The sequence below is a fragment of the Chrysemys picta genome, chromosome 6, assembly GCF_011386835.1.
Source record: "Chrysemys picta bellii isolate R12L10 chromosome 6, ASM1138683v2, whole genome shotgun sequence".
Classification (NCBI taxonomy): Eukaryota; Metazoa; Chordata; order Testudines; family Emydidae; genus Chrysemys; species Chrysemys picta.
In genome coordinates, this window is record NC_088796.1 from 28450047 (window position 1) to 28472662 (window position 22616).

The 22616-nt window shown below is 39.8% G+C and overlaps 2 protein-coding genes across 4 annotated transcripts in view; one reads left to right on the forward strand and one right to left on the reverse strand.

The window, feature by feature from the left end:
* LOC135972348 (myb/SANT-like DNA-binding domain-containing protein 7) overlaps window positions 1-22616 on the forward strand; it is a 554005-nt gene that overhangs the window by 410924 nt on the left and 120465 nt on the right. The gene's annotated exons all lie outside the window — the stretch shown is intronic.
* PRKAA1 (protein kinase AMP-activated catalytic subunit alpha 1) overlaps window positions 1-22616 on the reverse strand; it is a 34895-nt gene that overhangs the window by 4594 nt on the left and 7685 nt on the right. Inside the window, exons 2-8 of one of the 3 annotated variants that reach the window (XM_005282144.5) lie at window positions 11665-11806; window positions 7781-7874; window positions 6794-6938; window positions 4826-4913; window positions 3602-3826; window positions 1158-1644; window positions 876-1002 (exon numbers count right to left, since the gene is read on the reverse strand). In XM_005282144.5, the coding sequence (XP_005282201.2) occupies window positions 876-1002; window positions 1158-1644; window positions 3602-3826; window positions 4826-4913; window positions 6794-6938; window positions 7781-7874; window positions 11665-11806 (1308 nt within the window). Of the gene's footprint in view, window positions 1-875; window positions 1003-1157; window positions 1645-3601; window positions 3827-4825; window positions 4914-5845; window positions 5915-6793; window positions 6939-7780; window positions 7875-11664; window positions 11807-22616 lie in introns of those variants that run through there. The other 2 variants (XM_065598880.1, XM_065598881.1) reach the window with 2 other exon arrangements.

Sequence of the window (22616 nt, forward strand, 5' to 3'; positions counted from 1 at the left end):
ATATCCTGCTGTACCATCCTATACACAAGTGCAGTTCAAGCTGAACTACGTATCAGTCGCTCAGCCAGACAGCCTCCTCCAGTTCAAACTTTTCAGTCTGCTGCACCATCTTCCCTCTACCTCTCAGCAGTCCTATGATCCTGAATAATATTCGAGTTTTGCTTTCTATGTGGTCCCCAAATACCCATCATTATAACTAATGTAGCCATATGGACCAAATTCAGAAACGGACCACTTTACCCCTATCCTACCTTAACTCCCAAACATAGAACTAGATATTTACCACAAACACATTCACTCTACACATACAAGCTGCACATGAGTGTCTCGTTCTACATGAGCCTGGCTAGCTTAAGACCTTATCTATTGTAAACAGATTCACTGCACATACTATGTGTCTATTGTTAACTATTTCAGAAGTTTTAGTAACAGCAGACAGAGATGCATCATACATCTGATACATGATGTGGCAGAGTATGGGACAACTTTGCATTCTTAGTTTTGTCAGGCTATCTTCGCTAGGAAGTAACGTGTTAACCTGAAGTAAAATCCTAGTGGAGACAAAGCGGTCTGTAGTTAACAGATCCAGGTAAAGACTAATCAGCCCCACTGTCTTGATCTTGACCTGCCAACTCATGTGAAAACTACAACAGCCTTGTCTTTGCCAAGATTTTACCTCAAACTTAGGTAACAAATTAAGCACACCCACACTGTTTTTTCCTCAGTGAAGACAAGGCCCCAGGTCCTTATGGCCCTCCAAACCACATTTCTAATGGATATTTAAGTGTGAAAGTCCAAATTACACCACTACAGTTTCTTCAATTGTTTATAATTACATTATTCCAATAGTTATGTATTTATTCTCCTTCACATACCATCAATGCTACGGAAATCCAGTAAGTACGTCCTACTGTCCACCTGGTATAACTGTAAACTCATTTTAGAATAAATACTAGTCACTGGATTCTTCCTTCGAACACGCAAGTAGTATGGATTTACAACCTGGTAAAGGATACAGATGAAATAGTTAATTTCTATTATAATTTTTAAAGAGTGAGTGACAAATGTATACAAAAACAAACCCCCTAAAGTAAGGTATCAATTTAGTGTTTTAAGCAAAACATAACCATATGTCAGAAAGCCTTTTGTGCCCTCACCTTCCATTCGTAATCCAATTGTTTGATTGCTCTACAAACTTCTGCCATGATGTCATTTGGTCGACTCTGACTCCGAATTCCTAAATGCCACTTAGCTCTTCTTACACCTTGGTGTTTTGACTTTTGCGGGTTGAGCTCATCAAGTGTGTGGCGTGGCCGCGGTGCTTCAGCTACTAAAAATGGCACTCTTTCAGGATGAGGACGAGACAAATTGTGATCATCAAGAAAAGAATCTGGTGGGCTTGTTGCCAAATAGAAGTCTTTGGCCTCATTCATTATTCTTCTGTTATCTATAATGAGGTGATAGGCAACTGCTAAGGGGTCTTGATGATTTCGGTTATATAAACAGCTTAGCACCTCCTCTTCTGTGCATTCAAACTTCTCACATACTTCTCTTAAGGCTTCATCATCAATCATGTTTGAGCTATATGATGGGTCTTCAGGAAAGAGATACTTGGGAAGGTCCTGCTTGAACCACTCATGTTCCCTGGATATACAAATAAGTAGTATTGAATTCAGCCACACAGATTTTATGTAAACTTTTAAGGAAAACCAAATAATTAAAAACAAACTTTCATTAACTATTAGTTTTAGTAAAGCATTTTAGTGTTCCTAAAAAGGAAAAATTGTTGATGTCAGGATAACTCATTATGTACCATTACTAGTAAACCTGAAAGCTCTATTTTGTTTTAGGTCAGGTCAAGACCAGAAAAAGAGGTGTGTTTTTAAAAGTGTTAGTACACACCACTACGTTTTACTTGACGTAGGGGGCAGAGGTTCATACACTAGGAACACTGAACTACAATTTGCTTTGTCTACACTAGGATTTTACATTGTATTGGCCACCTTTTTCACCTAGCATAGACATGGCCTTAATATTTCAACTCTATATTATTCTACTTGAACCACACTCCAGTAGGTTGTTTGTCAACTTCTTGATGGCAGTAACAAAAACAAACTCCTTATTTTTGGAATTTTCAGCCTGATTCTAACAATGTCTACTGGTTGCTGGTTATCATGCATTAGGTGTCCCCTTCTCCTCCCAACTATACCTGAACCAATAATTGATTTTTCGATCCATAGGCTTAACCCCTCAAAAAGGTTTATTTGACCTGAAACAACGAATTTTGGGTTTTTTGTTTTTTCAGTTTTAAAAAAAGTCCAGCTAAATTCTGAAATAGTCAAAATGTTTTGCTTTGAAATGGTTAAAAAAAACATTGATTTTCAAAAAATGTTTTTCTGCCAAAAGCATTTGTTGAATTTGACCCAAATTTACGAATAGTTCTGGTGCCTTCAAAAATGCATTTTTTGGCAAATTTACTATTAGTCGAAAAAATTCAGTCTGCTCCAATCCCAACAGTCACATAATATTTGTGCATAAGAAAAGGTCCCTAGTCTTGTTATATAGAATAACCTCCTTGATAGGTATTAGGACAGGGATTTGTATATATAACGAAACTGGAATTTTGACATTTTGTTAGTCATTGTTCATTCTAATCTGTATTCAAGAGTCACCTTCCCTCACTGCCTCTAAAGTTAGTACATCGAGCTACCAAGGAAAGGGTAAGAAAAGTGTCAGGCTGCAATCCTTTGGTACTGTCTGGTATTAACCAGCATCCAAGAACAAAGATTAACCGTTTACATTAAGTTCTCTGATCCATTGGGAAATACAATAAAGAACAGATTTGTCACTTCAGTGCATTGAACTAGCTACATAACTGTCCAGTGATGTCATGAAACAAGAATTTTACAGTGACAATTTGTAGTCAAGTTTATGAAAATCTTCATCTAAAAATATGAAAATATAACAGGGCATTTAATCAAGGAAACCAATAGATTTATTTTGCAATTTGTCCTGTACAAGGAGTGGAAGCATGGTCTTCTGGTTAAAGCACTTGCTTAGGCATCAGATCTAACCCTACCCTGCCACAGTCTTCCCCAGACACCTTCATCACATCACTTAGCTTCTCTGTATCTTACTCGTTAAAAGAATCTATAGGATTAGTATGTCACCCACCTACCCAATTGTTATAAGGCCTAGCATTCATAAAGCACTGACATCTTCTGATGGAAGGTGCAAGAAAAGTATATCACACACTCACATTAACACCTATCTTTCTTTAGGATTGGTACATCTTTATGTCTTTCTGCCCTGATCCCAATTTTTAGCAGGATCTTTTTTCCCCTCAAGGATCAATACAGACACACCAATTTCTTGAACTCCAACACCTTTTAAAGTGTACTAGTGATAGAATTCTAGTCATAAGCAGATTTTGCCATTTGGAACCAGAGTTGTCAGATTTCCAAAAGTCAAAATACTTGTATGTATTTGTAACACTAGGTTGTATGGCAGAAGCATTTTTATGAACAATTTCTTAGTTCTGTTGATTTGTACTGGGACCATCACTGTGGCATCTGTGATTAGACATCAATTAGTGTTTTACCGAATGTCTCTGATTGTAGCTCTCTTCATAGGATCCACCTGCAGCATGTGTTTCAGAAGGCTAATCACAGATGGATTCAGATATTGAGGGGTATAAAAGATACCATCACATATCTTCTTAAAAAGCGTTGGCACGTGATCATCATCAAATGGAAGGGTTCCACATAACAGAGCATAGAGAATAACCCCACTGCTCCAAATATCTACTTCTGGACCTGCATATAATCTGGAAAAAGTTATCTGTTAATAAGTTATAGTAGCATAGTACAATATATATCTTTTTGCAACTTGCTTATATGTTGTAGTAGTTAGAGGGACACAGACAAATTGAGGCCTACCAGCACTGTTCAGGGGAGGCACAGTATGCACATGATTGTGAAACTGAACTCCACCAGACAAGTAGGACATGAATGTATAGAAGAATTCTGCTCGGTCTTTGTGTGAATCACCCATCTATGTAATTTACCATAGTGTTAAATTGAGGGGAAGACCATACTACAGGGACAAGGCAGATCAACGGAAATATATATTTGGCAAATTATATCCAAACCACAAATATCATCCGGGGGGGGGGGGGAGGAGCTTCCCCCCCCCCATGTCAAAGGGGAAGCCAGGCCAAACCTGAATGGTGCTGTGACCCTGCACTGGAGCAAAAAGATGGGCCCAGCCTTCCAGCACAGGAGCTGCTGCTGCTGCAGGGTGAGTGTGGGGAGAGCTCGCTGTTCATCGCCCCCAGTCCTCTCCTCTGCACCACAACATTTGCCTAGGTCAGGGCCCAGTGATGGATTAATCCAACATTGGACATGGCGACCCATCTGGGACCTTCCTGTGATCCCCTGGTGGGTTGGGACCCACTGTTTGGCAAAACACTGTACTAAATAGACCATTTTGGAAATTCTGGAAAGTGATGGAACCAGTTTATGATATTCACCGTACATGAATTTTCTAGTTGACAAAACTGCATTTTTACCAAACTGACTTGGGTACAGCATAAACACACTGCAGTTTGGACTACTTGATACAGTACAGTGACACTGAAGGGGCCAATAAAGCTGACTAGGCCACTAATCAATGTAAAGGTAAACTTCAAAAACTAGCAAGGGAGGGAAAGTCAACATTTTTCAACTTTGAGTTTGTGTACTAGAATACTGTCTTATCTTTAATATTAAACAACAAGGTATTTTTCAACTACATGCACACATTTAACGAATATAAGAGATACTACCTTCCTGAAATTACTTCTGGTGCAGCATAGTTAGGAGAACCACAGCTTGTTCTTAAAAACTCTCCATCTGACATCATATTTGAAAGACCTGAAAGTGTACAAAAGCAGCTCCTAAAATATTCAGCAAACTGATTACACACTGCATGTGCATCTTAATCCAACCATTAATGCTAATAGGAGTAATAAGTTACAGTTTACTTTTTCTAAATTAGAAAGTACAGCAGTTTAGAATTACTGAAATGTATACAGAAACAGAACAATGCAGTGTAAGATGCTGAATACAGTATATCAGAAATTAGTTTTACTGAACTAATGTTGAAGAGCAAAACTAAAGACATGTATGCACATGATCTAGGCATGCCTGAGAGAATACATTCATTCCAAGACACAGCAAGAAAAGTCTGTTTTGGAAATGTCCAGAGACATAATGGAGGACTGAGTTGTTCTAAGGGAAACACAGGACTGCAGTAAGGTGGGACTTCAACAAGAGAAAGCATTCTTAACTGTGATTGCTTCCAAATGCTTGAAGTGGAAGACTACCACAGAACAGTCCAAGAAATAGCTTCGACAGAACACAAGATTCAATAGCAGCTCTTTACAGAACAGTACAGTGATTATACCTACAGCAGGAGACAGGCACTCTCTCTTAACATCCACTGGGAAGTTACAGACTACAGCTTGGATACGATTGAGTGTTCTGGCTATGGTTTACTGCATTAATGCAATACTCCCTTTTTTGAATCTGAAGTGATAGGGAAGAGTGCCTCAACTAGTTTTCATACTTATTAAACTGAACAGGTTTCTTTATAAATACTCTTGTTTAGTTAAATAAGTTCAACAGCTTTGCTAAAATTTATGCACGGTAATAAAGCCATTTTAACAGTTAATACTGCATTTTGTTTTGCTGTAACAGAACAAGTAATCGTTCATCTAAAAGCATTCTGCATATAAACGTAGTAATCCCCTTTGACAGAAATAATTAACAGGATTCCCAACCCCCAATGTATTTGAACACCATACCTTTGAAATAATTGAATACTTAGCATTTATATAGCACCTTTCATCAGAGATCTCAAAGCGCTTTACAAGGGCGGGTATAATCCACTATGTCTACAAGAGAAATATCAGGATTATGTAGCAATATGGATACCTTTCTATGTTTATATGGCAAGAAGGTTTCCTAATGCTGGCAGTCCTGAAAACTAGCTGCCATTTTCTTTCTGTAGTTGTATTTTGTGCTCTTTTATAGCAAGTCTGTACAAAGTAAAGAACTATAACCTTCCTTCTCTTGGCTAAGCAGACAATATATAGCAAGTGCAAGAATTAGTAAGAAGTTAATTCCTCTTTTACCTTTCATCATCTTAAGTTTCAGTTTTATACTCTGTCAACATCAGGGTAGAGCTTTTTACTTTTTTAATTTTAAGTTAAATTTATAGTTAGATATGGAAAGTAGTACTGAATAATAGTACTAAGTTCTATGCCATCATTAATGCCTTTCACTAGAATGATGTGGTTCTTATCAAGTTTGCTGAACTGTCCTTGTGGATCAGAAGACATTAGAGTTATTAAAATAAAAGGTGGATAGTTGTCCTGATTTTACAAGTGGAGAAAGACATAGAAGATAAGGAACTTGCCAAAAGTCAATCTTGGAATAAATGGAGTAGCATGCATTAAATGCTAAATATAATTTAATACTTTCTTAGTGACACTTTTGTTCTACCAGACAGGCCAGACTATCAATTTCTATCCAGTCACAGAAAATGTCTGGCTCAAAGATGGCCTATAAGGAGAAGAGAACTCTGCACTAAGCAATGTTCTCATATTTCTTTTTGGGACACTTCTTAGGTTCTTGTACTGTGCCCGTCACCATGGTATCCAAGTATCAGAATTCCAATAATTGAATATTTTCTGCATTAATAAATAGCATCTGATGAAACTTATCAAGTTTAGAATAAAATAAAAGCTCACCAAAATCAGCTATCTTGGCATTCATGTGTGCATCAAGTAGTACATTTTCAGGTTTCAAGTCTCTATGTACAACCATATGCCTGTGACAATAATCCACACCAGAAAGGATTTGCTGGAATAAACGTCTACTCTCCTTCTCATCAAGCTAAGAAAGGAAAAGAAGCCATTTAAAATACTCTTATCTGTCCAACATTTTTCTTGAATCTGCAAGACATAAGTATTACATTTCCATGCAAGTGTCTTTGGATGAAATAAAGAATGCAACAGGTTACACTTAAGTATTTTAAAGTCTGGACACTTTACAGATAAAGTAACAGATGGAAAGATGAACTGACTACCCAATGCCACACAATGATTCAGTGGCAGAGCCAGTAGTAGAACCCAGAATGAATTTTTCTAGCCCACAAGGCCTTAAACAGAACACTTTTAAGGAACGTTATCCACTGAGTCAATTACACAGTCAAAACTTGCTTATTCCAGTCAATTTCAGAAGCATGACTGTCAAAGATGTCCTGATTAGGAACTAACATCTTTAGAACTCTCACATTCACTATTTTTGCTTTATGGAGAAAAAGCATTTGATATATCAGGTTGAAACAAACACCAAAAGTTGTGAATTCAACTTGATCAAAACCTTTATGTAAAGTCATTTTTAACTTTCTAAATTTATAATCTGCTTTGCACAGATGCAGTAATTTTGACTGATTAAACTTAGTATCACTATTCAATTAAAGAGGCAAGTGCAGTTTCAAATAAGATAAAACTACATTTATGAATGAAATTCTGTAAGTTTAAACTAGCAGACGCCACTTATTAGTGTTAGTTTCAGAGCAAAGGTTACAGAGTTAGAAAAAGGATAGAATACTTTGAGACCCGCTACTGCTAATTGCAAGACTAGATAAGAACAGGCCTTCACCTAGTGAGAAACATTTTTGCAAAAGCGATAAAATGTAATCTACTGTTTTGTAGAGCTGAAGTTCCTCTTACCCTTCCATTTTTACAGATATAATCGAACAGTTCCCCTCCAGAAACATATTCCATCACCATGAAAATGTCAGATGGTGTACTGATGACTTGGTACCTGATAAAGGTAACATATCTATTAATTCCACTGCACACCCACAAGATACAACTAATTACTTACAATTAAAACAGCATTGGGCTTTGTTAAATTAATTGGATATGAGCTATACCCTAGAACTAAATATTTCCTATATGAAATTAAGTTATTCAGACATCCCTGTTTCAGTATCTCTCTTCAGGGAATGGGACCACTTCAGCAACAGGTGGAAGCATATTAAAGAGAATGTACACTTCTGAGTAGGAGGCCCAGTTTTAGCCAGCAGATTAGGAACAGAAGTTTCTCAGGCCTATTAAAAATATTATAACCGCCTTTCCATAACTAAAGAAAAAGCTAAGGAAGAGACAAGTACTTGTTAGAGATGAAGGGCATCACTGATAACACAATATTATTCTTATTGTACAATGAGTCAAACATTTAATATATTTATAAAATACAAGCAGGAAGGGGTTTAAGGAGTTTAGAAGGCATTTAAAGGAGATAGAACAGTTGCAGAGAAAGTTAGGAAGCTTACTACAGTAATGTAGATGTGGTTAATTTAACAGTTTGTCTAACCTACTATTCAACATGCTTGGACTTGTTCTCTGTTTCCTATACAACATTTGATGCAGGAGTTCTACAGCACACAAAAGCCAGCTATTGTTTCCAGAACAAACAGAAAGACTACATCTCTCTCGATTATTATACAGTCTATATTTAGATGAGATGTGACAAGTAGGAGTAACAGTAGGAGATGGTGGATGAAGACAGAGAAGCAGCAAAGTCATGTGGTGATTCAGTTTAGGCATGCCTTGTATACTCATGGTACAAATTAACTTCTTGTAGACACAACGGAAGGACTGCAGTGTTTTCTTATAGAAAGATTTCCCAGGGTAAGGGAAAACAAAAAAGTTTCAGCATACCTGGACAAGTTATTCTTGAGCTTCACTGACAAGAATGAGCTCTCAGACCATCTGGGTGATTAATACTTGCTAACTTATAAACAATCAAAATACTGAACAGAATATATTTTAATACTCATATTTCTAATGTATCCTGAATTCTGAGGCTCTTATTCTACCTTATGAGACTATTAAGGCAGTTAATTCTTGTTTGATTTAGTTTTACATAGTTTAATTTGAGATATTTCATTTTAGTGACTCATTCTTTATCATTAAATGACTTGTTAGCATCTTACATTACAAAGAAATTCTCTTTAATATACTGCATTATTAGGACTTCTGAAGTTATTTCTAACAAGTAACATTTTAGGAAACACTGGCTTAAACACTTTTGAAAGCTGAGCCTCCCTTAAAGAAAAGTAAACAAATTACACCCAGTTTCAATCCCAACACATGGCATCAGGCATACCCAACAGGAGTGGTCAATCATTACAAATATATTGTTTAGATCTGCGTAATATGGTACAACGTAAATGTCAACATTGTTAATTATTTCACTGCTCAAAGAAGATGGGAAGTATCACTGGTCATCCCAGGTACCACTCAGCCACTAAAATAAATAGGACACTTTACACCTCAGAGCTACTGGTTCAGGTGATCTGAAAACTCAGGCCATGTCCACACTACAAGGGCTATAGCAGCAAGCTATGCTGGCATAACTACGCCAGCATAATCTCATAATGTAGATACAGCTATTAGCTATTTCACACCCCTTACAAGTATCCATGTCAACCTAAGTTTTAAGTGTTGACCTGGCCTTAGCCAGACATCACTGCACCAATTGCACTAGGGTTATGTTTTCAGGGTTAACTTTACAACTGTTACAGCTAGAGAGCTGGGCCTGGTCTACACTCTGAATTTATAGCTATGCTGGTATATCATATGAGAATTCCTCTTCCCCCCCACACAGCTCTGCTGGTATAAGCTCTAGTGTAGATGCACTTATACCAACATAAAAGTGCTTTCGTGGGTATAGCTTATGTCTCCTGGGTAACTGATGTAAAGCTGTGCTAGCAGAAACATTTATCCCAATACAAACTGCATCTATACTATGAAGATTTGTATGGCTGTTTTGTATGGCCAGAAAAACTTCCCTAATGTAGACAAGGTCTTACTGTTTTTAGAATATAAAACTCGATTCTGGAAAACATCTGAGACCCTTCATCCTCTGTGCCCACTAGTACTTTATACCCTCTCAGTCTTTTGGGATGTGCCTCACACTTTTGGAAACACTATCTTAAACTAATATTCTAGTGACAGTGCGACCAGTTTGTAGAGAAATAAATTTTATATTGCAGCACCTTAGCTATGAAATTCTCAACCTTTAACGTGTTGTGATTTTAAGATTTGATCAGCTGAGTACATGTTTAGAAGCAGAAAGTTGTGGCCTATTGTTAAGAAGGGTTAAGATCACAACAGAGTATATTTCAAATTAAGGCAAGCAATTACTTTTTTTTTTTTTAAACAGAATTTTAATCATTCTTAGTTGATAAAATAAGCTTGAAACCATACTTGACATTGCAACTAAACACTTGGATGGGGAGAAACATTTAAGACTGAGCAAAAAATGGTTAGGAAAAAAGTTTTCTATATTATATAAATCATGATAGTGTTGAACAATTTCTTAGAAATAGGTGTGCACTGCAATCTCAGAGTAAAGAAAAGAGGTTTCAGTTGTCTAAGCTTGCAGTGTTTTAACTGAGGAAGATTTGGATTTGGGGATGGAGGATTTCCCTGTTTGTCTTCATTACAGATGGAACTCGGTTTTTTAGGGGTTACCCTAACCCGGCTCCAATATAAAGCTTCCCATCCAAGCATAGTGGTGCTTAACACCCGAGCTAACTGGTCCATCCTGGGGTACAGGCTAAAACCTAAATGCTGCTTACACTCCGACTGGAGCCCCCACACATTGCAGGATGGATGCAGGCTAAGCCACTTAAGTGCTGGTAGTCCTCAAGTGCCTTCCTCCAACCCCCACTCCCACCTGTGACCAGAATGATAGACAAGTTCTCTCACAATTCACTAGGAGAGAACCAGAGCAGCTCAACTTACTGCTGTGCTAAGTACCAGGGGATATAACCCTACAAGTTTGAATGCCTCATATGAGCAAAAGTACCAGTGTGGATGCCAGTTGACGGCAGGATTGCTCCTCACAGGTGAGACAGGCCAACCCAGGTGCTCATACCTGAAGGCTGATCACTTGAGTTAACTCTGTAGTGAGGACATACCCTTTCAGAGTTCTTCCCCTTCTATATACTAAAGTCATGTATGCCAGAGATTACTGATTCCCTGGCTCAAAGAAACTTCTAAAGGTCAAACCTACATCTGGATACACCATACTGCACTAAGTAGCATAAAACTAGAAAAACGTTTTAGGGTAGAATAAATCTGGACCTCCCTATAGAAACTATTTCCCCTCAACTCCACCCCAAATTACTCGGCCATTTTGCAAACAGAAAAATAAGGTCCAATATAACCACTTAATACTAACTAGCAGTTGAGGACAGAAGGGTTGTGTGTTTATTTCTGTTAGCAATTCCATTTATGAACACTAGCTTATTCATGAGTTTGCAACCAACAAAGATTTAAGGAAAGATATAATCTCGTCACAGAAAATCAATTTCCTTAAAATGCATTGCAGCAAAAGCACTGGAAAAAAATCCCATACACCTGAAATTGGACAGCTGATTGGGGGGGGGGGGGGGGGAGAGGGAAAAAAATTACTGCTCCAATAAAATGCAACATTGCTCTCTACTTTTAAGTTTACACTGTTATATTTGATATTTTATTTTAAGAGTGTTCCAAGACAACAATGCTAATGACAGAGGTAATAAAAATTAAAAACTTACAGTTTAATTATATGTGGATGTCTAAAAAGCTTGAGGTTCTGAATCTCTCTGCGGATTTTTCCTACTACATCAAGGCTGCGAATCTTCTGTCGATTCAATATCTTCACTGCCACTTTGTGCCCAGTCAGCTCATGTTTACCAACTGCCAGGATGAAGGGAACAGTCAGTCAGGATTGCCAAGCACTCTTCAGAAAAATAAATCTCATTTGGAACCTTTTGTGGTCTGGAAACACCCTAGCAAGATTAGAGTATTCCTCCTATCCCCATTATCCTAGAGAAGGTTATAGGTGAAGTTTTGTTTAGAAGCTCCCCCTCCTCTGTACTTGCAGGGTAAGATAAGGAGTCAAGTAAGAAGTACAAGAACAAACCTATACCCCTAATGCACTAGCTTTGTTTAGTCAGGGATTTTGTGTGTCTTTCAGGGCACATTTCATGTGTTCCTGCATTTTTGCTATACCTCAAAGAAGAGAATCTTCAACTGAAAGGCTATTTTGTATTCCCCCCATTGGCCTACTGTGCATAAATCACTTAAGCTTTTTGGCTGATTTGCTTGCAGGCCCATACTTCTCTGGAGCTATCAACTTGAAAGTCTGCTCCCCCACATTCTCCAAGGAATGTTGTTCTTCTGCCAATAATCAGAGTCTTAGGTTTTTCTCCAATTATCTTCTACATAGAGTTATTGCATACTTTATGCTTCATCAGTTACTTTGAAGGGTTTTTAGCAGTTATTCAATCACAATTACAGTTGGCAATTAAAGTCTATTTAACTACACTTCAGTCCATCTGAAGCCATATACAATTTAGAATAGTTATTTTACCACTACTTATTTACAGCACAAACACACAAATTAGTGGTAACATACATAAAAGAAATATTGGTAAGGTTTTGGGTAATAAAAATAGCCCAACCACCAAGGAATGGTTCAAAAAATATGGAAAGTTGTGGTTATGAAAAAGTTAACAAACCAATTACAAACTCAGCAAAAAAGACAGAAGACAGATAACTAAATATCAAAGTAGTTTTTAAAATACTGAGCTTAAAAAATGCTGAACCTTTATTTTAACTGGTAACCCAATATTTTTTCCCCAGTTCAGGTTTAGTAGATAGGACAAAATTATGGTTCAGGTTCAATTTATAATACCAGTTCAAATTGGTTCTCTCCCTAATCAACTCCCTAATCCTTTGTCAGATTATACTGGATAAATAGTGAGTAGAAGCTATGGGAAAGAGTGCAGTATCTCCATCTCCTTTTAATTTATTGAACAAAAACAGCCTGTAAGAATTTGGAAGTTAAACAGTGAAGTTTAATCTTCCTAAATAGCTTATTATTCTAATGTATTGATTAGCCCGTTCCCCTAATTCTTCTCCTCAAGTCTTTCTTCCTCTTAGGACTTTTCACCAGCTCTTGCTCCCCATTTCCCTAGATGTTTCCAACAGTTTCTAGAGAGGCCAAGAACTCTTGCACCTAGCACCAGCTTTTCCTTTACGCCACGTAGTACTTCCCAGTTTTTCCGCTGCTTGCGGTAGAACTTGTATCATAGCACTCTTGAAAATTTCTAGTGACTCAGCGGCTGTTCCCTGACACAGCAGCACCTCCCATTTGGTCCAGTAGCTCAGTTAAGTGTGGTGGGCAGCTCTCCCAGGGGTAGGAATAGCAGCAAGATCTTGGTGGTTGGCATTATTACTTCCTGACATCTTAACCACATTACTTTCAAAAGATCAGCTCCTACCTGGTTCCAGCCTCACTGCTCTACCTTTCCTACCTTCTAACGGGTCTGGAAAGGCTATATCTATACTAAAAGTGGCATGTACAGTACAGGCACTACGCATGTAGCTACACAATACAGTGAAAGGCTCTGGTGGGGGGAGGCTCCTGTGGCTCCCTGCTGCTGGAAAAGGCTCTAGCAGGGGCCAGATAACTCAGTTTTATTAATAATCCTGACCTGCTGTGAGATATATTAACCTGTCCCGAAACTGCCTGTATAAGAGTGAATGGATTAATTTTCAAAATCCTTGGAGGCAGGGACTTCAGTGTTTCTACACTTTAAACCATACTATTACTATTTTAGTTACATGGAAGGGTTATTTATAAGAGATTGTGACAGACCATTAAGAAAACCTCAAAGTAGTATTACATATAATACACCTCTACCCCGATATAATGCTGTCCTCGGGAGCCAAAAAAAACCAAAAACCCACTTACCGCATTATAGGTGAAACCGCGTTATATCGAACTTGCTTTGATCCGCCGGAGTGCACAGCCCTCCCCCCGAGCACTGCTTTACCGCGTTATATCCGAATTTGTGTTATATCGGGTCATGTTATATCAGGGCAGAGGTATCTGCTGCATTAGTCAGCACAGCAGAACCAACATGCAGTATGGAAGCATAACCAGAGCATTAAGACCACAAATGTCAGATGGGAAAGCTTTTCAGGTGTGTAAGCTTTCACCCTGTAAGTGCAGGATTGGTCCCTGTTAGGATATTAACATCTCATCTTGGTCTTGCAAAGACAACTTATACAGCTAGTAGGGATGAAAAAAGTTAACTGACCCATAGAGGGAACAGTCCACTTTCACCCAAGTCTACAATAAAAATGATATAATACAGCAATAAAGAGTCAGAGGAAAATTACAGTTCCTGGAGCATTTGTTACAAAGATCCTACTATAGGCTGTCCATCAACCTTTTAGCCAGCAGAGTCCACTGAGGCTGTGCACATATCTCAAAACAAGGTGTTATTGGGGTTCAATTATTCTATTGAAAAGTCCTCCGATAACCAAGGCTCAATCAAAAATAGATCAGCACAATGCAGAAAGGTCATTACTTTATAGGGAGAACAGTTTCACAGCACTTGCATCTTTCAGTCTGTCCCAAAGTGCAAGCTCAACTCTTCATATATATTCTCCAGTTTACAACAGACAAGATTTTAATACATTATCCAAGATTTACACACCAGTTCTTACCGGTTTCTTATCTTCTTTTGAAATTAGCTCTCCAAAAGTCAAAGCTTATCTGCACTAGCTGTAACTTGGTACAGCATGCATGTTGGTTAAGCAACAAGATCTTTTATCTTATCCTATCTTTCTGGTATGTTTCTGCAACTAGCACAGAAATTAACTGAGGGGAAATGTAAAATGTAAACAACTTAACAAGAGAAAAAGACATTCTTGGAAAAACTTAACATTAACACAACTCATAGCTAAACAATTTAACATAGATCTATCACATTTTCAGTATGTTTTGTACCTTATTTGCTTACAACTAAATACTCTCTTTTCTTAGTTGCACAACACACCTTAGCCAGTCAAACAAGTAGTTACAACAATAAAACAATTCACATTTTTGGTGAATACATCTCCTTCCAGCCCTTAGTACAATTCCATTCCTTATCCGGTAAAACTACTAATGCAGCATTACATTAACTGTAGCTTTACAAGCTAGAAGATACAAGTTTTCCACTTCACTTATGGCCTAGCCATAAAGCATAATGAGACTCTGATCAGTACTGTCAACAGTATAAAGAGAAGGACATCCCCAACTGCCACTCAGTTACTTTTTACCACCTGAGTCCCCAATGTCCCATTTTCCCATAGCTCTTGGATAGTTTAGGATTATAATTAGCTTAATGTTGTTTGATAAATTAAAGCCAATTGGGCTAAAAAACCTCAAAATCAAATGTTAGTGGATCTACTCCTCAGTACCAAGGCATGACTAATGGTGCAGAGCAAGTTCTCAGACTTTAGAATGTGCCCTGTATCAGAGGCTGCTGTAACTGTTAATACACACACTGATGTTTGGTTGGTTTGTCTAGGGATGTGACTCTTCCAATGTGCCATTTGTAGCTTCTCTCCCTTCCTCCCTCCTCCCCCCAAAGCCCACAGATGGGTTGTTCTCCCTTCCCTCTCCCCCCACCCAAAATGCACACAGATGGGTTGTGATGCATGTGAAAAATTATTTTAGATGGAGAAATCTATGCAGTGTGTCTGACTCAAAGGAGCAGCTGTTGACTGCTATGAAACCAACTTCAAGTGCCCCAACTACATGGATGTCACTCCAGAAAATAAAATCTGCTAGTCAAGAAACCTCTGGCTGCTGGGAAACAGAGTTCGTTCACCGTCCCTCCTTGGGTCAGGCAGTAGCTCCTGCTGCCTAAGACAGGAAAGATCACAGATCTCCTGGTGGAGCTTAGAACCAAGCCAAGAAGAGAACAAAGGTTCATCGTGCTCATGTACCAAAATCAACACCTTCGAAATCACATTGGCACAGAGAGCCTAAGACTGCGAGATCACATCTCTTACCGTTTGTACCACTTCCTGCTTCATCAGTGATCAGCATCACCTCCTTGACAACATCGTCATCTGCACAATTGGCCTCAGTTACCAGCACTGCAGTCTGACAAGACTTTTTCCAAGAGTGTACTTCCAGTACTGATGGTCCTGGTTCTGCCTTCATCTACTAAAGCTGCATTTACATCATAGGTGGACATTATGATCACTGATGAACCAGAGTCTTCATTGTTGGACACATCTCTTATCACGTGTTCAGGGTTCTGTTGGTATGGGAACTAGAGGTACCAAACATAAATCCCTCCCTATCCAGTCTCATCAGTATGGGTAGCTCCCTCACAGGATTTAAAAATCAGAGACTTTTTTTTGGTTTCCAGTCCACAGATACCTGCACTTCCATTAGAGGAGCTTTACTTTTCAGCATCCTCTGGTCCTCATGATAGGAGTGCCTAGGAGGCATTTGCCCTAACACAGACTATTTCGTGAGAGTGCTCCTGTCAGAAGTTCTCAGCACAAGCCTCATGCTCCAGAGAGGTCTCCCACTCCATGGTTCCCTCCACTGTGGCACTCTATGTTCTTCCTTTATGGGAAACTGATCCAGCCCTATTAATCTCAGAATCTCATAGCCTCTACTGCTTGTTCCTTATTCTACTTCAAGGTCCAATAGTAAGATTGCCTCCTCCTAAAAATTCTGCTAGGGAACCTCACTCTGTCCATCAGAAATAACTACAACCTGCAGACCACAAACATCTTAGTGAAAAGGAAGACCTTGTGGAAGAATATGTGGCTCAACTGGGCCTCTGCTCAGAGCCTCCTCCTCACCTGATGAGGGTATGACTACTTATAAGTACATCAACTATAGACAGTTTCAGGACCTTCTAGGGCCTTCTTAAAAGAACAGCAAAAACCTCTGAGATCCCCATGAAATTTTACAAGAGAAATCAACTAAATTTGACATTCTACATCTGAGCATACTTACCATACTGGGTCCTGCAGGTGAGAGAAATCAGAAGACAGGCATTCTCCTGCCTAAGGATCTTGCTAGAGCTTAGATGTTGGATACCTGGAGTGAGGTAGTGTGCTATGCCCAAAGGCAGAAACAAGTGCATAGGGAACTTTTACAACAAAACTTTAGGCACCTAAACCCTTTGTAGATCTGGACCAAGGAGCCCAAGAAAATGTATCCTCTGGGGAGGAAAGTTTATATGAATCTGCAAACTAGCACAAAAGTAGTCAGTTACCAAGACTTACTGGTCAAGTAGAATTACATACAATGGGACAAAGTTTTGCAGCTACCTGAGAAATTTATTTCAGAAGGCCCATTGGTGGCAATAACCATTTTGCAGGTCTCGTGGAATACCTCCAACACTGCAACCAGATCAATGGCCACTGTGGTCACTATGAGAAGACCATTCTGGATGCAGTTATCAGGTATTCCAAAAGAGGTTTAGGCCACTAGGGAAGATTTGCCTTTTGAGTGCCATGCCACGAGGAGTATAAAAATATTGCTCAGGCATGCAGGAGTGAAATCAGGAAGGCCAAATCACACTTGGAGTTACAGCTAGCAAGAGACGTTAAGAGTAACAAGAAGGGTTTCTTCAGGTCTGTTAACAAGAAGAAAGTGTGGCCCCCTTATTGAATGAGGGAGGCAACCTAGTGACAGAGGATATGGAAAAAGCTAATGTACTCAATGCTTTTTTTGCCTCTGTCTTCACAAACAAGGTCAGTTCCCAGACTGCTGCATTGGGCAGAACAGCATGGGGAGAAGGTGACCAGCACTCTGTGGAGAAAGAAGTGGTTTGGGACTATTTAGAAAAACTGGAAGAGCACAAGTCCATGGGGCTGGATGCGCTGCATCCAAGGGTGCTAAAGGAGTTGGCGGATGTGATTGCAGAGCCATTGGCCATTATCTTTGAAAACTCATGGCGATCGGGGGAGGTCCCGGATGACTGGAAAAAGGCTAATGTAGTGCCCATCTTTAAAAAAGGGAAGGAGGAGGATCCGGGGAACTACAGGCCAGTCAGCCTCACCTCAGTCCCTGGAAAAATCATGGAGCAGGTCCTCAAGGAATTAATTCTGAAGCAGGAAAGTGATCAGGAATAGTCAGCATGGATTCACCAAGGGCAAGTCATGCCTGACTAACCTAATTGCCTTCTATGAGGAGATAACTGGCTCTGTGGATGAGGGGAAAGCAGTGGATGTGTTTCCTTGACTTTAGCAAAGCTTTTGATATGGTCTCCCACCGTATTCTTGCCAGCAAGTTAAAGTAGTATGGGCTGGATGAATGGACTATAAGGTGGATAGAAAGCTGGCTAGATCGTTGGGCTCAACGGGTAGTGATCAATGGCTCCATGTCTAGTTGGCAGCTGGTTTCAAGCGGAGTGCCCCAAGGGTCGGTTTTGTTCAATATCTTCATTAATGATCTGGAGGATGGCGTGGACTGCACTCTCAGCAAGTTTGCAGATGACACTAAACTGGGAGGAGTGGTAGATACGCTGGAGGGTAGGGATAGGATACAGAGGGACCTAGACAAATTAGAGGATTGGGCCAAAAGAAACCTGATGAGGTTCAGCAAGGACAAGTGCAGAGTCCTGCACTTAGAACGGAAGAATCCCATTCACTGTTACAGACTAGGGACCGAATGGTTAGGAAGCAGTTCTGCAGAAAAGGACCTAGGGGTTACAGTGGACGAGAAGCTGGATATGAGTCAACAGTATGCCCTTGTTTCCAAGAAGGCAAATGGCATTTTGGGCTGTATAAGTAGGGGCATTACCAGCAGATCGAGGGACGTGATCGTTCCCCTTTTTATTTGACATTGGTGAGGCCTCATCTGGAGTACTGTGTCCAGTTTTGGGCCCCACACTACAAGAAGGATGTGAAAAAATTGGAAAGAGTCCAGCGGAGGGCAACAAAAATGATTAGGGGTCTGGACCACATGACTTATGAGGAGAGGCTAAGGGAACTGGGATTGTTTAGTTTGCAGAAGAGAAGAATGAGGGGGGATTTGATAGCTGCTTTCAACTACCTGAAAGGGGGTTCCAAAGAGGATGGATCTAGACTGTTCTCAGTGGTACCAGATGACAGAACAAGAGTAATGGTATTAAGTTGCAGTGGGGGAGGTTTAGGTTGGATATTAGGAACAACTTTTTCACTAGGAGGGTGGTGAAGCACTGGAATGGGTTACCTAGTGCGGTGGTGGAATCTCCTTCCTTAGAGGGTTTTAAAGTCAGGCTTGACAAAACCCTGGCTGGGATGATTTAGTTGGGAATTGGTCCTGCTTTGAGCAGGGGGTTGGACTAGATGACCTCCTGAAGTCCCTTCCAACCCTGATATTCTATGATCCTATGACATTTAATTTTAAAACTGATGAGATACTGCACACACTGAAGAATTACTCGTCTGACATTCCAATTTCTGGATCTATGCCATCTCAGGAGAGAAAACAAATTTTTTTTCATTTTTTCAGGCATAGGCCTCAGTCTTCCTCATACCTGTATCAGAGAGCTAGCGATTTTTCTAGGACGAGACCTCATTTCCAGAAAAAGAATTCCTCTTTGACTATGCACTCTTCATCAAGTCTAATCACAGAGGATCTTTACACCCCTTCTTTCCTGTTTTTATTTGGGGGGAGGGGCGCAGATATATAGGTTGCAATTACCTACCACCAATGGGTCTTAAAAGTTGTACAGAAAGAATTTCAGTCTCTGACAGCTCCACATCCCCATACCTCTTCAGGAAACCTTCTCAACACTCTGCTGAATGCAGAGAAAGATACTTTGATTAGGTGCAGTGAAGGAAGCACCACCAGTTTCTTAGCAATGGTTTCCACTCTCACTACTTCCTCATCCTGAAGAAGAAAGGTGGATGGTGGCCAATTTTAGATCTGTCATGTCAAGTTTCAGATGGTCATCCTTTCCTTCATAATCCCTTCCCTAAATCCCACAAACAGATTTGCAACTCTCAATTTACAAGACTCGTACTTCCATGGTCAATTCATCCAGCACACAGGAAGTATCTAGGATTCACAGTCAACGGACTTCATCTTCAGTTCAGAGTCCTTCCATTCACCCTGTCAACAGCTCCAAGGGCACTGATCCATAAATGAGCTCCTATTACAGTCAGGCATTTGGTAAGAACAGAGATCTTGTCTTCTTATCAGAACATATGGCTGATCAGAGGTCAGGTCAACAAGGGCGTTTGCAGTTCCTCAACAGTTTTCCAAGGTAGCCCTCAGGATCAACCAAGTCAAGTCTACCTCACTGCTACTCAATCCATAGAATTCCTAACAGCAATCCTAGATTCCAGGCCAGCAAGAGTGTTCCTTCTTCAGAATTTTTCAACATAAATCACATCACTGATCACATTCAGTCTCCCTCAACTAAGGATTTGTCTCAGCCTGCTGCATTGTACGGCACCCTGTAATTATGCGACTATATGCACGGCTACATCTCTGGTCCCTTCACTTTTGGCTGAGGACATTTCATGTGTCAAACAGAGACAAATTCCTCACAAGGTGCCGTCATCGCTCCTTATTGGATGGCTCCTCCAAGTGTCTGCCAAGGTGTTCTGTTTCATGTACCATCCCCTTCAAAGACTCTGGTGACAGACAATCCTAAGATGAGTTTGGAGAACTCCCCAAACACAAGGCATATGGTCCCAAGCAGAGTCTCAATTGCACAAAAATGTACTGTATTTCAGGGCAGTTAAGTCTAGCTTGCAAGGCATTTCTGCCCCTCATTCAGAGCACCACCATTCAAATTCTGTCAGACAATACAATTGCTATGCACTACATAAGCAGATAATCACTGTTATGTCATACAGCAATTTATCTCTGAGATCAGTATCCTGTACTGGATCAACCCAATAGCTCTTCACTTTCTGGGTACACAAAACAATATGGCAAATCACCAAAGCAGAAAAAGTTACCACAAATGGGAGTTGCAAAGTTCAGTTCTGATTATGAATCAGGTACTCCAAAAGTGGGGTCTTCCTTCGTTAGACCTGCTTGCTACCAACATGAATGTGATGCATCCAATGTTCAGCTCCGGGGAGGAGTGAGTCTGAGTTCTAGAGCAGATACATTTCTGATCCAATAGAACAATAATCTGCTTTATGCCTTTTCTCCCATTCCATTAATCCCTGGAGTTCTAAGAAAACGTCACCAAGACAAGGCTTGGATGATAATGATGCCCCAGCCTGAACATGTCAGTTCTGGTATTCCAACCTGAGACATCTGCCAATCAATCCACCTCTTCCACTTCTAGATCTACCAGGCATCATTTCCCAGAGCTAAGGCCCTGTACTTCATCCAACCCAGAGTCTACAGCATGGAATTGTGCAGCCTGAGTTCTGTGGAGAGATCATGGTTGGCAGCTATACAAAAGATTTGGATTCAAAGTAGAAAGTCCTTTATTAGAAAGACAGATCAAACAAAGATGAATTTTTTTTTGTGTGTGGTCTATTCAGAATAATGTACAAAGCTCAGAATCTCCTATATCAATCATCTTCAATTACTCATCTTTAAGACATGTTGAGCTTTCAATTAGCTCTGTTAGGGTCCACCTGGTTGCTATTTTAGCTTATCCTCCAACAGTGGATGGTCACTCAATTTTTTCTCAACCTGCAGTATCTAGATTTATAAGAGGCCTGACTGATGTGTTGCCACCAAATGAGGAGCCATTTCCCACTTGGAACTTGAATATAGTACTCCCATATTTGATGGGCCAGCCATTTTCACCAATGGCAACATGTTTTGTTTCCCCTTTCTGTTAAGGCAGTGTTCCTAGTTGCTATCACCTTGACTTGCAGGTGGGAAGGAATTCAAGCATTAATGGTATGGCTACCATACATCATTTCATAAAGACAGTTACACTCAAACTGCACCAAAATGCTTGCCCTAAGCTGTTTAAAAAACTTTCATACCAACCAGTTTATATACCTAAGAGTGTTTTCTCCTAAACCACATAATTCTCTTGCAGAGAAGAAAGTCCACACACAAGATGTACATAGGTCTATGCCCTTTTATCTTTGTAGAAAAACATTTTCACAAGTCACCTAGACTTTCTGTGGCTTTTGTTAGTAAGTCTAAGTGAGACTTTCAAAATAGGTTACAGACTGCATTAAGATGGCTTATTCCGAATAAACTTGCTATTCCATCTTGAGTTAAGGTTTACTCCACTACGGCCCAGTCAATATCTGTGGCTTGTTAAAGAGGAATCACTATTCCCAAATATTTGTAGAACAGCTACCTGGAATTCAGTTCGTACAAGTAGCCCCATCCACTGTCACAGCTTCTAGATCAGATGCCCAGTTTGGCAAGGCTCTTCTACACTCAGATAAGATAAGGATGCCAAGCACCCACAATGGGATCCATGTGGATAAATACTCAAAGACTACTTAACATATTGTAACAGTTCTTTAAGATGCCTTTGTCCACGTGGATGCCATGACCTGCCCTCTTTCCCTGCTGATATCGAGACATTACTTGGATTTCTGTGTTAGTGAAGGAATCCAGTGACTATTGGGGCTATTCCCAGGGGCATGAGGGTGTATAGGCAGCTCCATGGACAATGCTGGCTAAGAGGTTCCAGAAGTACACACCTATCTTGGGATGTTTATAGACAAAAGCATCTTGAATAACTTTTTACTGTAAGGTACTTAACTT